At 45.3% G+C, this 12,453-nt stretch overlaps 1 protein-coding gene across 1 annotated transcript; it reads right to left on the bottom strand.

The window, feature by feature from the left end:
- Window positions 1-5: 5 nt before the first annotated feature.
- sesn1 (sestrin 1) lies at window positions 6-6,115 on the bottom strand. The gene is made up of 9 exons (XM_041958121.1): window positions 5,878-6,115; window positions 5,017-5,082; window positions 4,725-4,925; window positions 4,437-4,619; window positions 4,059-4,295; window positions 3,590-3,844; window positions 3,304-3,494; window positions 3,039-3,183; window positions 6-2,948 (listed from the first exon to the last, which is right to left on the bottom strand). The coding sequence occupies exons 1-9, from the start codon at window positions 5,977-5,979 to the stop codon at window positions 2,862-2,864; spliced, it is 1,467 nt and encodes a 488-aa protein (XP_041814055.1). The 5' UTR covers window positions 5,980-6,115; the 3' UTR covers window positions 6-2,861.
- Window positions 6,116-12,453: the final 6,338 nt, after the last annotated feature.

Below are 12,453 nucleotides of genomic sequence, written 5' to 3'. Positions count from 1 at the left end.
AAACATTTTTTGCTTTTCAAAGCCTTTATTGTTACACAGATATGGGGCCAGGCAGTGCTTACAAGTTACACCAAGTAGCCTAAGGTACAGCATTTCAAAATCACATCATTATTACATTGAAACAAATCAGAAACGGCACTTAATGTAAAAACCCTCTGTGTCAGTTCCCCCAGGTTTCACACAGTAGTGACCTTAAAACAACCACAAGACAAGCTGATGTTTTAAAACCCCCTAAACAAACCATTAGCCAAGGCTAATAACAAACATTGTTCTCTACATAGAATTTATCAGGTTGATATGAACGACAGTTGGCTGGCTGATATCAGGGTCGCTTATTAAATGTTTCCTATTCCATATATTGTCTGGGAAAGCCACGGAAAGGTGAAGGCAGTTTGGTCAGTGGGATAACACTGAGTTTCTCCTGGTGATCGTGAATTGACAGACAGGCCTCTGTGGCCTCGACAGGAAAGACCCTGAAGTTCAGACAGATCACCAGGGAAGTGAGGGATTTTTCCCAGTGACGTGGAGGCAAACAGGAAAGAGAGGTAAGGTGGCCTACAAGGAATCCCCCCTTATCTCAATCCAAATGCTGGCGCAAAGAGAAACCTTGACTGCACCACAGGAACAGGGACCAGTATCTGGCTCCCTGTGAGTCATACAGTTCTCAAGCTACAGTGAAATGAAATTCACGTAAAAGTCCCTGGACTGTACTGATGACAAACTGAACTACTCCCCTGAGTTCAGCTTACTGTTGATGAAGTCAGCTTTATTATTTAAGAGCTGAGTGTACTTTGGAACATGAGGTGACAGTACAACACTCCATGTCTTGTCATGAGTCATCTTTTGTATGAAAGCATTCAAATATGCTTACTAATTATCTGATTTCCTTCGCTTGTGCGACTGAGCAGTGGAAGTGAGCTGATGGCGACACTGATTGTGCTATGACTGTTTGATTCCTGAATTGTGTCAGCCTCTCCACATCGAATACAATCGCTTCTATGGAGCAATGAAATTGTTTAGGAGAAAACTACGAATGATACACAACAATTTAATGTCATATGTTTATTTTTTTCATCTTTTCTCATATAAAAAACTGTCAGTAACTGACATCAGTTAGAAGTTTGAAAAAAACCCTCCACTTCCTCTCAAACCACTTCCAAATGTACCATTCCTTTATCATTGCCTTCCTCCTCCTCTTCCTCAGGATATCACTCATTCATCTGTCTGATTCTCTCAATCCACCCTCAGAAGAATGCAGTTCTTAACTGGTTTTAGTAAACAAAAAAACGAAACAGCAGAGGTTTCACACCTCTGTTCGAAATTAAAAAAAAAAAAAAAAAAGCTGCTTTTGCACTGGTTAGATTCCCCTGCAGGGAAATAAGCACAGCTACAACCTTTTGCGTTCGACAGCTATCGACCGCAGTCGGTCCTGTATGGGCAAGCAGGGTCCCCGAGCAATGGGAACGCCGCCGCCCGGAAAGAGTCTCTGCTCAACAAAGAGCACTTCTTATATGTTTTCTAGAGGTATTCATTTACTGGTAAAATTCACAATCCAAAGCTTCAAAAGTGTTAGGGTGACCAGGCAGCTGGGATAAGCGGAAGACAGATAAGGTGTGGTTAGGGCAACCGGAAGCAAATCCCTCCTGGAAAACCTGGTTTCTAACTTTCTTTTTGATTAGCTTTCCCCCCCCACCCATTACCAGAAAAACAAAGACATCATCATCAACAACAAATGATACACAGTTATCTCACAAAAACAGAGCTACAGCAGAAGCAAGAAGTCTTTCCTTCAAAGTGCCTCGCTTTTTTTTTTTTTGACACATGAAATTCTAAGACGAAATTTTTTTTTCTCCGTCATTTCTTTCAAAAACACACACACACACACACACACACACACGCACACACCTCAGTCATCATGAATACAGAAGTCATCCACACGTGCACAGTCAAACTCAAAAAGGGCTCAGACAGTGTTCTTTTGAGTTTCTTTCCACACCTCTCTGGTTTTCACACCTTGGATTAGCTTACATTGACATTTGAGATTTGGGATGGGGGTAGAGGACAGGAGGGATGGGGGTAATGCAGTGGATTTCTAATGGATAGGGGCTTACGGGGTATAATGGGGTTTGGGGGGTTGGGTGATTTGGAGATCAATATGACCCCACTGAATACAACATGGGAGCAGCAGCATCAGCACGTACGCACACTGTGCTGGATAGTTCAGGCACACGTAAAAAAACACAGCCCAACGTTAACGCTTCCACCTCCAGTTAGCATAACAGCAACCACATCGTCGACGACATGCGCTTCCCTTGATACAAAATGAAGAAGATACTAAAGAAACTAAACAAATATGACAGTGACGACAGAATCAAAGTGCAGGCTGTTTCTGGCTGCACAGCTTTCTGGGGATTTTCGGTGGGGCTTCACTCTACCAGGAGACAGAAGAGACTGGTGACAAACGCTGTTGCGTGCTGGAATACTGAAAGGCGTCCTGGATGCCTCAGGTGTCAGTGCTCTGGCCTGGCACAGAGCTCCCAGCAGGGCAGGAGTCTGCCCTCTCTTGGTCAGATTTGGCACTGCAGGCAACATGAACTGAGTTTGTGTATCCACTTGTAGTTTGAGATGACTTTCTTCAACAGTTCTTTTTTTTCTTCCTTGCTTTCGTTTTGTTCTGATCCTCTTCTCAACATCCATCCAACAAGCACTGTCACAACCCAGAGCCTCTCGCATCTCTTCCACATTTTTTTGTTGAATCCCCTCCCTCCCCCCTTTGATTTTCTTTTTTTTTTTTCCTTGAAGTGTCCCATGAGCAACAACAATGACAGTAAAAAGACAACGATAAAAACGCCAAAAGCACTTCATGTCATGTAGCGGGTGATCGCTCTCAGAGCGTATAACAGTTCTGCCTGCATTCGCGCTTCCATAAGAAGCAGATTAACATGGACCTGCAGGAGAAAAGAGAGAGTTATTAAATACTGCAGATTTATCCAAATAGCTGCTACACATCAGACCAGCAGAGGAGATCGGGATCTTACCTTCTCGGAGTGCTGAAACTGCCTCCAGAAACTTTCATACATTCGTTTGGTGGTCTTCTCAGGACTACACACCATGGTCTTAATATAGATCTTAAAGCTACGGTCCAGAAGCTGGTTTATCTCCCCGTAATCATAGTCATCATACCTGAAGATAACAGAGAAATGGTGTCAGGAAACAGAGGCAACAGTGCTGACAAGGCGCAACGGCACAGATTACAAAATAAAGGTTACATCATAGGACAAGGCAAAGTTTCCGGCCACTGACCTGATGCCGAACATACAGTGGATGTAGTTCCAGATGGCCCTGCGCAGCATACTGGTGTCCACATCTTTGTGGGTTGCCATGGTGTTGTAGGTCAGATTGTAGGCCATCTGGAACTTCTCGTCCAGCATCTGACCAACATCAGGGTACAGTCTGTTGACCAGAGAGAAACCGTGATCCTCCCAGCTGTAGTCCTAGAGAAAAACAGAAATAAAACGGATATAATAGCCATACAGACCATCTTTTTCAGCCTACTGAGCCCTGTATTCAGTCTGTATTTGATCTCTACCTGCACTCTGAATGTGGGCACATGTTCCCCCCTCCTGGAGAAGTCTTTGTAGCCGTAGCTGGGGTCCTCAAAGTGTCTGGAGATGTCTCTGGAGGGGGCGCACTCGTCATCCTCTGCAGTGACCACCAGCATGCTCTCCGTCTTCTCCCTCTCAAAACGAGTAGCCATCTCCTCCTGGCTCGCCTCCTCGTCGTCGCGGCACTCCTGCAGCTGCTTCATGCGTTCCATCAGCACCTCCACCTCGCCACACATCTCCTACAGAAGCAAGGAGCCAGAGAGAAAACACAGTTAGAGCAGAGCCATACGAGAAGCACGAATTATGGGGAATTTCTTCGAATCTGAACACACACAGGATGTTAAGTGCAGGGTTTGTATCTGCTGCCTGGTTATAAGTTTCACACGCTAGTGAAGAAACATTCACTTTTATCCTGCACGCACAAGCACACACACAACATCCTTCACAAATCACCTGGTTGCCAAGCTGATCATCATGGTGATTAGCATGACCATTGCCATTGGCAATGTCACAGACGCAGTACTGGCTGAGGGAGGGGGGTCTGAACGTGTGTCCGCCGTCGCTGTGAATCTCGGGCGTGATGCCGCAGCCGAAGGTGAACGAGGCGAGGGAGTGGTAGTGTGTGAGGAGGACCACGGCGTGGATCAGCTCTGCGAGGGACCAGCTGTGCTCCTCTGCCTTCAGAAGGCGCTGGAAAAAAAAAAAAAAACACGAAAATAAATGGTGAGTGCTCCCAATCCGTCCAAGTCAGGCCTCCACCCATTATCTCAGCCAGTTACACAAGACTCCTCATGTCCACATCCGCCCCCCCGACCATGCCTGTCATCTCACCTCGATGTGCTCCTTGGTGAGAAGCCAAGGTCTGTGGGCAAGGATTTTGTTGAGCTCTCCGAGCTGCTGCAGCTTCTGCGGGGCTTCGTCCAAGCCGTTCAGCCACTTGGGATCACCCCCGACCTGGAGGAAGTCGTTCACGTGCAGGTTGACTAAATAGGAACACTGGTGTCTAGCTGCCGCCTGCAGAATCAGAGGAGAAGGGGATATAAAACTCGAGATATTCAACGGCTCAGTGTGTTAGCGCTTCAATGAGACGTGGATTTGAGGGGATAAACAGGACCGTACCATGATGCCGATGTAGTGTCGGTAGTGCAAAGACAGGGGTCCATCCATTTGCAGCAGGTAGTGCTGCGTCCGGAGAAAGCTCTCCAGGTACTGTGGGTGGAAGCCCATCACCACAGAAATGTTGTCGAGGCGACCGAGGGCTGCAAACGCATCCTCAAATATCGACTGTGTCCGGGCGTCCACTTTACTGACTTTCAGAATCTAACAGAAAAAAACAAAAAGAGTTATTAGACAAATGTCCTGTATGTACCTGAGTTAAAAGTCTCTTGTGAGATTACAGACTGTCCCTTACCTCTTTTTCAGGGATAAATCTGCTTGGTCCGTTACCTAAGGGTCTCGGGATCCTTACTCCCAAGTCCTGCAAGAGAAAAAAGGGGAAACACATGCAGTTTAAATACCACAGGAAAGCAGAGCAGCGTGCAGCAGACCATCACTTCTCATTTCTTATGCAGACGCCTCCGCTGTCACTCTGTTGCTTCACTGGTGTTAGAAATCAGAGTCGTTTTGTTTGCGTGACACCAGAAAACCTGTCAAAAGTTTAGCAATTTACAGAGAAACCTGCAATGACAGCGCGATTTAGGCTTTTCTCCGTTGTAGATGCAACATTCAACACAAAATGATGCTTAAAACTAAAATTCAACCCTGACATCGGATTAATTAGGAATGCAAACACACAACAAGGCTTTGCCCTCATACGAGATTAAAACACAACAGGCACCTTCGCATCGCCTGGATTATGTCCGGTAACTTTCCGCTGCTTGTCGAGACATGTCTTCAAGCGGACACCGTCCCGCAGCGCACAGCGGAGCGGATGAATGAATGAGCAACCAAATGCGTTATTATTGAGAAATGACACCGGGTTAAAAACACGCCTCTGAACGTGTCACTTACACGTCTTCTCCAGTACAGGTAAAATCAACAGAGGAAATAAAGCCAGAGCCAATCTGATGCCCGGTGAACACAAACTCTCCGTAAACAAGCCTGCTGCACAAAAGACTGCACTGCAGCTTGTTTGCTCAAAGCACAAAAACACGTCGCCTCAAAACATCGATAATGTGACACTAGTTTCTTTTTTTTAGTCCCAACGTCACAATGAAGCGAGGCATTTTGACAGAGAGATTTGAGATCCTGAAGCCCTTTTTTCTGCCCTTACCTTTTTGCTTAGCCGCTCACAATGGGCACATATCTTTATCAGGTTTGTCACTGCAAAAGAATTATTTTCCACGTTTTCTGCCGGTGCCACCGCGTGCCTCATCTCGCGTCCTCGCTGCACTTTGATTATTTTAAGGGTATAAAAAAGAGATTTAAAAAAACGTATTCTGAATGGCTGTTTCCTCCTCTCTTTGTTCCTTGAGGCACTGGGTGAAGTGCTCGGCAGTCAGCTGTTGCAGCCCTGAAGCAGAATACCGTCCTCTCTCGCGCATACATTCGGTAAATAAGTCGAGGCTCGTGTGATTGACGTGCTCGGCGGCCAATCGGGTGGCGAAAACAGCTTCGCGGCAGCCAATGGCGGCGGGAGGCTGTTTTCGCACGTGCGGGCGGAGCTAACCGTGAAGAGGAGGAGGAGGGGGGGTCCTAAACGTGAGTAGAGAGAACAATCCCCCCTCTAAGAAAACATCATCACTTCTCTCTCCTTCTTTTGTTCCCTGCTGCCAATGATCATGATTGCATTTGCAGCTATGCATCGCACTCTGTATGCTAAATAATGGCAGCAATCATTTCAAGGTGGCTGCTGCTCGATTTTGCTCTCCCATCAATACTTGAATCAATTATCATGGTATGGACAAACCCCCCTGCAGGATTCCTGGAAATAGTTTTCTGTAACACTGCCAATCATGGCTGGAAAAGGCATCTGTGTGTTCATCTATGTAATGTGCATTCAACGAACACAACAACAACCCACAGCCAGCTCTTGCATGCAGCAGCAAGTCCCCCTATTGGCTTCTTCTTGCTGCACAGGGGGTGGGTGGGGGGTGTTTAACTGAGGCGAAGAAATCGGAGGTCTGCTGTGCGAAGATCAACATCAGCACACAGCGAGATGGATAGCTGCAGACCTGCTGCAACTACAACGGCCCTTCTGTTAGTGGTTTTGCAGCGCAGCCTATCAGACCACAGATAATGCCATTCCTCCACCAATCAGCCCAGGCTGTAGGAGTCAGGAGGAAGCAGAGATAAGGAAGGCAGCTCTTATGGCTTTGTTTATCCCAGCTTGACAATAACATGTTCACTGGAACAGCGGGCAACTGGTTTATCACACCAGCGTGGTTACAAAGTCAATAATTACTCAGAATTATGTCAGATCAGATGTATGGAAAACAACACTGTGTTCTGCAAATTTTATATTACAGGATGGTATCATAAATTACACAACATCGCCCAAACAAGTCTGTCAGGGTGGAGAAGATTTGCACCATAAGTGTTATATTTGTCTCTGAAATTTCTGGCAAACAACAGATAAGCAGTTGTCTTTTCATGCAAAAGCACATGTGAGTGAAGTGTTGTTTCCTCTGCGGATTGCCTGCAACTACATTACAAAAGCATCCTCATACTGGCCAGTGTGTCCACAGATGCACGCATGCACATCTGTGCGTCATGTTTCTGTCTGAGATTTCAAAATAACATGTTTCCCAAGCAAAGCACAGAGGACTTTTTCTTTTCTGACCTTTAACAAAGGCAACATTTTAGGGGAGGAAGACTGCACAATAGTTTTGATTGTTCGAAAAAAAATCTAAAATTTTGTGAGATACCATCTTTGTTTCAGTTCACCCGTACATCAACAACTCTAGCTATGAAAGTGTGCGGGCGAGCTGTGAAGAGATATCCAATAAAAAGCAGACAAGCAAGTTTAAGTTGATGAGGAGATGACGAGTGGAAGGCAAGGAAGGCCCCGGTGCACTCTGATAACGAGCCTGCTGAGCCAGTTCGCCAACCGCCTGCGAGTCCCCAGCACCGATAGCTGGATAGCACAGTATTCAGCAGGTTCATTGTGTGGATCAAGCCAACCCCCTGCCCCTCCCTGGTCCCTCTCCTGATGCCACAGGATGGGGTGCGGGGCAGCGGTAAACATGTTCCCAGGGCTGGAGTCAGCACTCCCAGGGCAGCCGGGAGCCCCATGGCTCAGCAAAGCTGCAGAAGAGGCTGGTCAGCGTTAGGGCTTACGACACACCAAACCTTTTCACATAAAAGCGCTTAGGCTCGGGGGTCCGGCCTCGTGGACAGGGCCAAACACTATTGTCAAAGTGCACGCACTGACTACTCTGTGAGGCTTCACTGTGCTCACATCAGGAGTATCTGTGTAAGTGCACTGATCCAGACATATATGCTCCTTCTTAGCTCGAGGCTGTTCATTGTCTTTGGTCCAAACAGCTGCATGTTTGTAGTTTGTGCTCTGAGCTGAATTATGCAAACGCAAACCAGAGATGGTACACGAGCTACATGAGAAGTCCAAAACACTGAACTTCAGTATAATATCATAAATGCTCTGCAAAGATTCGGAAAGCACCAGAAAAAGCTACTAAGTGGCCTTGAGTTGAGGTTTTTGTCCAGCTACAAAAACGTGACATAATATTTAGCTCCAGACTTCAATATATTACCTTGCTTGTGATTTTGGGGTGTCTCCTGAAGCTGCTTCAGAACACATGTTGACATATAAAAAAAAAACACAATGCGGGTGTCCCGGGGGGAGTCTGCAAACCTAAATCTTAGGCACATCAGTTATTTGATGTCACCTACAGTGAATTTAAATGGCTTTCTTAAATGGCTGATAGCTGCAAACTATATCTGATCAAACGGACCACTCCAAACACACCTGTCATGATCATGCTCCAACGAATGAGCATATAGACACTTTGCGACTTGCTCTTTCAAACCGACAAGGCAACACAGTGGCTGAGAGGCTCATTAGCTGTTGTAGGCGATAAAGCCGTGACCTTTTAGCTACAGGATGGCCACTAAGCCACCGTGCCACCCTGGAGATGTAACCATGTGTATGTGTGTGTATGTGATGGGCGTTTGGAGTACAGGGGTTAGGATAACATTGGGAAGATTAGTTATGGTGGAGGAAAGGCTCCTAGAAGCAACAGGAATCATCTCAGATTTGTTTTAACAGTGTGTGTATCATCAGATTGTGATCTGTTGGCGGAAAGGCCTGAACAATGGACGCATTTCCACTAGTTTTAAACTAATGCTAATAAAAAAATTTCCCATTAAAAGTAATATTGTTTTTTTTTTACAAAAAACGCTTTCATGGGCATCATAAGAAGCTGGTTTCTGCTCATTCATGGCTACTTAATACCCATTTTCACCCAACTGGAGCTTCTATAAAGCAGATAAACCACAAATTAAAAGTTGAACTAACGAGAAATAAATCCCCCTGCTCAGTTCAATACACACTAGCCTTACATGGTCTGGTGTGACCAGTAGTTTATGATGGCTAATGTTAGCTGGTGCTACTCTAACACTACAGTTTAGCATTTACCATTATCTCAAAATTGCTTCCTGTGGCTACAGAGTGACATAGCCTCCCTTTAAAGCATGAACCAGCGGCCTGAGAAACTGAATGCCTACTTTGTACACGAGAGCATCAGCTTGTACACATTACATAAAAGCAGGTGTGACCGTTTCAGAAGCACACTGACAGAGAGGCATAGAAGTGTGTTGTGCTACAGGAGTGGTTTGAGAAGTTTCTATGGATATTTTGCCTTTTTTCCAACATCCATCCTTCCTTTTTTTTAAAAACTTATTGGAATTTTGGAATCGGATTTCTTGCTTGAATCCGAGCTGACCACTGTCTCCGAGCTTCATGAATAAGCAAGCGACGGCCAACAGCCGTCAAGTTTACAAAGCGCCTCACGCTCAGAACATCACCAAAGCATGAAATACACTCCACACTGAGGAATTCAAGCTACGAGTATACCAGGAAACAGATATTTTGCATACAATTGGCATTTTGTTAGAACATTTTACAGCAAATTTATTTGGATAGAAATTATATTACTGTACAAAGTGGTCTGAAAGTGGATACTAAATCTGGAACAAACAATTAGCTGTAGCTGTTTCATTAAGATCTAACTGTCTCTGCTCTCAAGAATGGGTTCAGTTAACTTTTTATGAGTAAAAAAAAAAGTATGGCAGCTACTTTCTCAAATGCTCACTAAAGCACTTGTTTTTCCTTTACGAGTGGGGAGCAGAATTAACAACAGCTTCAAAACCAATAAAGAGGATGATAAAAGTTAATAAGATTAAAAAACAGAGAGAGGAAGCCGTGCCAGGCGTAAACTCTGCACATATGTGTCTCAGCGCTGCGGCTGCTGTGTTTTCTCATGCACTAAGACACGGGGGAACCGCAAAAGCTGTGGGGATGTTCAACAAGTGGCAGAAGTCCACCAGAACAGTTCAAACGCAACCTATCAGTGCACAGAGGAGAGGAAGCAGAAAACTCTTGAACGCTGACATAAGCCTAGCAACAGGCTTCCACCAATCACAGCGCAGTTCAACAGTTACAGGAACCAATCTTCTCTGCTCTCTCTCCCTGCCTCTCTTGTTTCTCTGAAAAAACAAAAAAGGAAAATAGAAAAAAAAAAAAAAAAAAAGTTCTGCCGAGGTATGAAGTTCACTGAGCAAACGAATCTGGTCTGTTTCATAGAAAGTAATTCAGCTTCACTGATCTATTTGCACAGTTATAACTTTTGCCCGTTTGAGTTTCTCTGACAAAAAGAGCCAAAACAAATGTCTCCTAACTTCACGCCACATGGTTCAACTTAGCCCAGAGGCTCACAACAGCAACTCTCATCTGAAGAAAAACAACTTTTTCTCCCCCATGTAAACAGATTACTCTGAAACCTGCTGTGGTTGTTTTCAGCAGTAATGGAGTAAATCAATACATTTAAATATAGTAGATCTACAGATGCAAGGACAGTTTTAAACTTGGCCACAGTCAGAGAGTGAAAACTGCAGACTAAGAGGGTATCCTCCATCCCACTCTTCAAACACAACTCTAGGTTGGAGCCTGTTCATCCATCACTGAGGATTTAACCAAGCAAACTGGAGGGTTAACCCTTACCTGTCCAACAGGCAACAACCTGCAGACTCTTCTCTTGTTTTACACAGCAGCAACCTTTAAAACTGCAGCTAAGTGGTCAGAACCTGTTGATTACAAGCTTCAGAAGTAGTGGGGATTAGAAGTAGTGTAATTTTAACCATAACTTTCATTTGATGTTAAGACTTATGAGTCAAAGTTGAATCAAAGTTGGAATAAAGTGGACCAGAGTTGCCTTTTGGCCCTCTTCGAGCGACACTTGGTCCCTTTTCTTCTTTTCCCAGTCGCCTCTTCTCTGATCTGTGTGTATTCTGGCAGGCTATCAGAGTGGAGCGGTCTCGCCAAGCGCCGGCTTTCCTGAGAGGAGAGGCGTGCCCCCCAGACCAGCGGGTCCTGGACCAGTGCACACCAACACAGGGAGGAAGCAGCGTTCCCTGGATTCCATGAAAAGCAGAGGAACTACAGAGACCTCAGGGAGAACACGGAAAAGAGGGGGAAAAAACGACAGATCAAGGGGGAAAGAGCTATCTGGGACAAAAGAGACCCTCTCTTTTATGACTTTATACTGTACAGGCACACACATGCATGTATACCAGTCCCTAAATAATCTATATGCACTGTAGGCTACAATCCAGGGGAAAAGGCGTTGGCCTGCAACCCCTGTGTGCACGTGAGGAAGAGTGAGTTCCCGGGGATGTTATTCTAACAGGGAGAGGGCAGCTGTCACAATACAACAGGCTCCAACAGAAAAGATCCCATAGAAAAACAGAAAATACCAAACCTTCCCCTGCTATCTTTAGCTTGATATGACACAGCCACCACAAATCAATGAAAATCCCACCATTTTGCTTCACCTGTCCTCTTGACTCTCTACAGTCTCTCTGTTTGTATTACAACAACCCAGCTGTCCTTTGACTGCCCCCTCTTTATTGAGTTTACCGATGGGAAACATGGGAGACAAGTCCAAAGGTGCTGCCCAAAGTTCAGAAGACAAAACTCTTGCAAAGTACCACAAAATTTTCAGATGCTAAAGACACGCACAGTGAAATGTAGGGCAGGCTTATCTTTACTACCCATGTTAACCAGAAACACGGGACTGACAAAGCTGACCTTATACCAGCATCGGGACTCTAACAGTCCCAAAGAAAACAGCCCCTCCGCTCTGACACTGCTGCGTGCCTCCTGGCATGCACAGCTGTTTTCTCTCTGCCTCGTTCTCTCTTACTGACAAGACCTCGGCTTTGCTGACTGAGCAAAAAAAAAAAAAAAAAAAAAATGACTCATGTCACTGGGAACCGAGCCAAAAAGTTGTTGATCATCACCCTATAATTCTTAATGGGCATTGTAAACCCAGCACAAAAGATCAGAGCCTTCACCTGTTTCTGTGCAAATACAGAAAGGAGATGATTCATTCCCAAACTGACCAATAAACATCAAGTTCATGACAGCAGCTTATAGCAGACGACGCTCCAACTAGTAACCAAAGTGGCTGGTTTGAATCAGTGGCTGATGAGCCACTGAGCCTAACAAACAAATTTTAATCTTTTCTATGGAGCTGCTCATAGAAAACAGGCAGGTCAGTGAACTCTTTTTATATATAACAGCACAAGAAAGGTTGACAGTCCCGAGCGCAGCGATCCGGTGTGAGGCATACCAGCTTAGACAGCAGACAAAAACAGACACTGATAAAGT

This window comes from Chelmon rostratus, chromosome 18 (genome assembly GCF_017976325.1).
Source record: "Chelmon rostratus isolate fCheRos1 chromosome 18, fCheRos1.pri, whole genome shotgun sequence".
Lineage (NCBI taxonomy): Eukaryota > Metazoa > Chordata > Actinopteri > Chaetodontiformes > Chaetodontidae > Chelmon > Chelmon rostratus.
This window is presented reverse-complemented; position numbering and strand designations above follow the sequence as displayed.

Excerpts from the sequence above, each read along its gene's own strand:
- sesn1 (XM_041958121.1), bottom strand. The coding sequence starts at position 5,979 with ATGAGGCACGCGGTGGCACCGGCAGAAAACGTGGAAAATAATTCTTTT. Across the intron at positions 4,620-4,724 it reads GACACTACATCGGCATCATG|GCGGCAGCTAGACACCAGTG; the intron begins GTACGGTCCTGT and ends CTGATTCTGCAG. Across the intron at positions 3,845-4,058 it reads ATGATCAGCTTGGCAACCAG|GAGATGTGTGGCGAGGTGGA; the intron begins GTGATTTGTGAA and ends TTGCTTCTGTAG.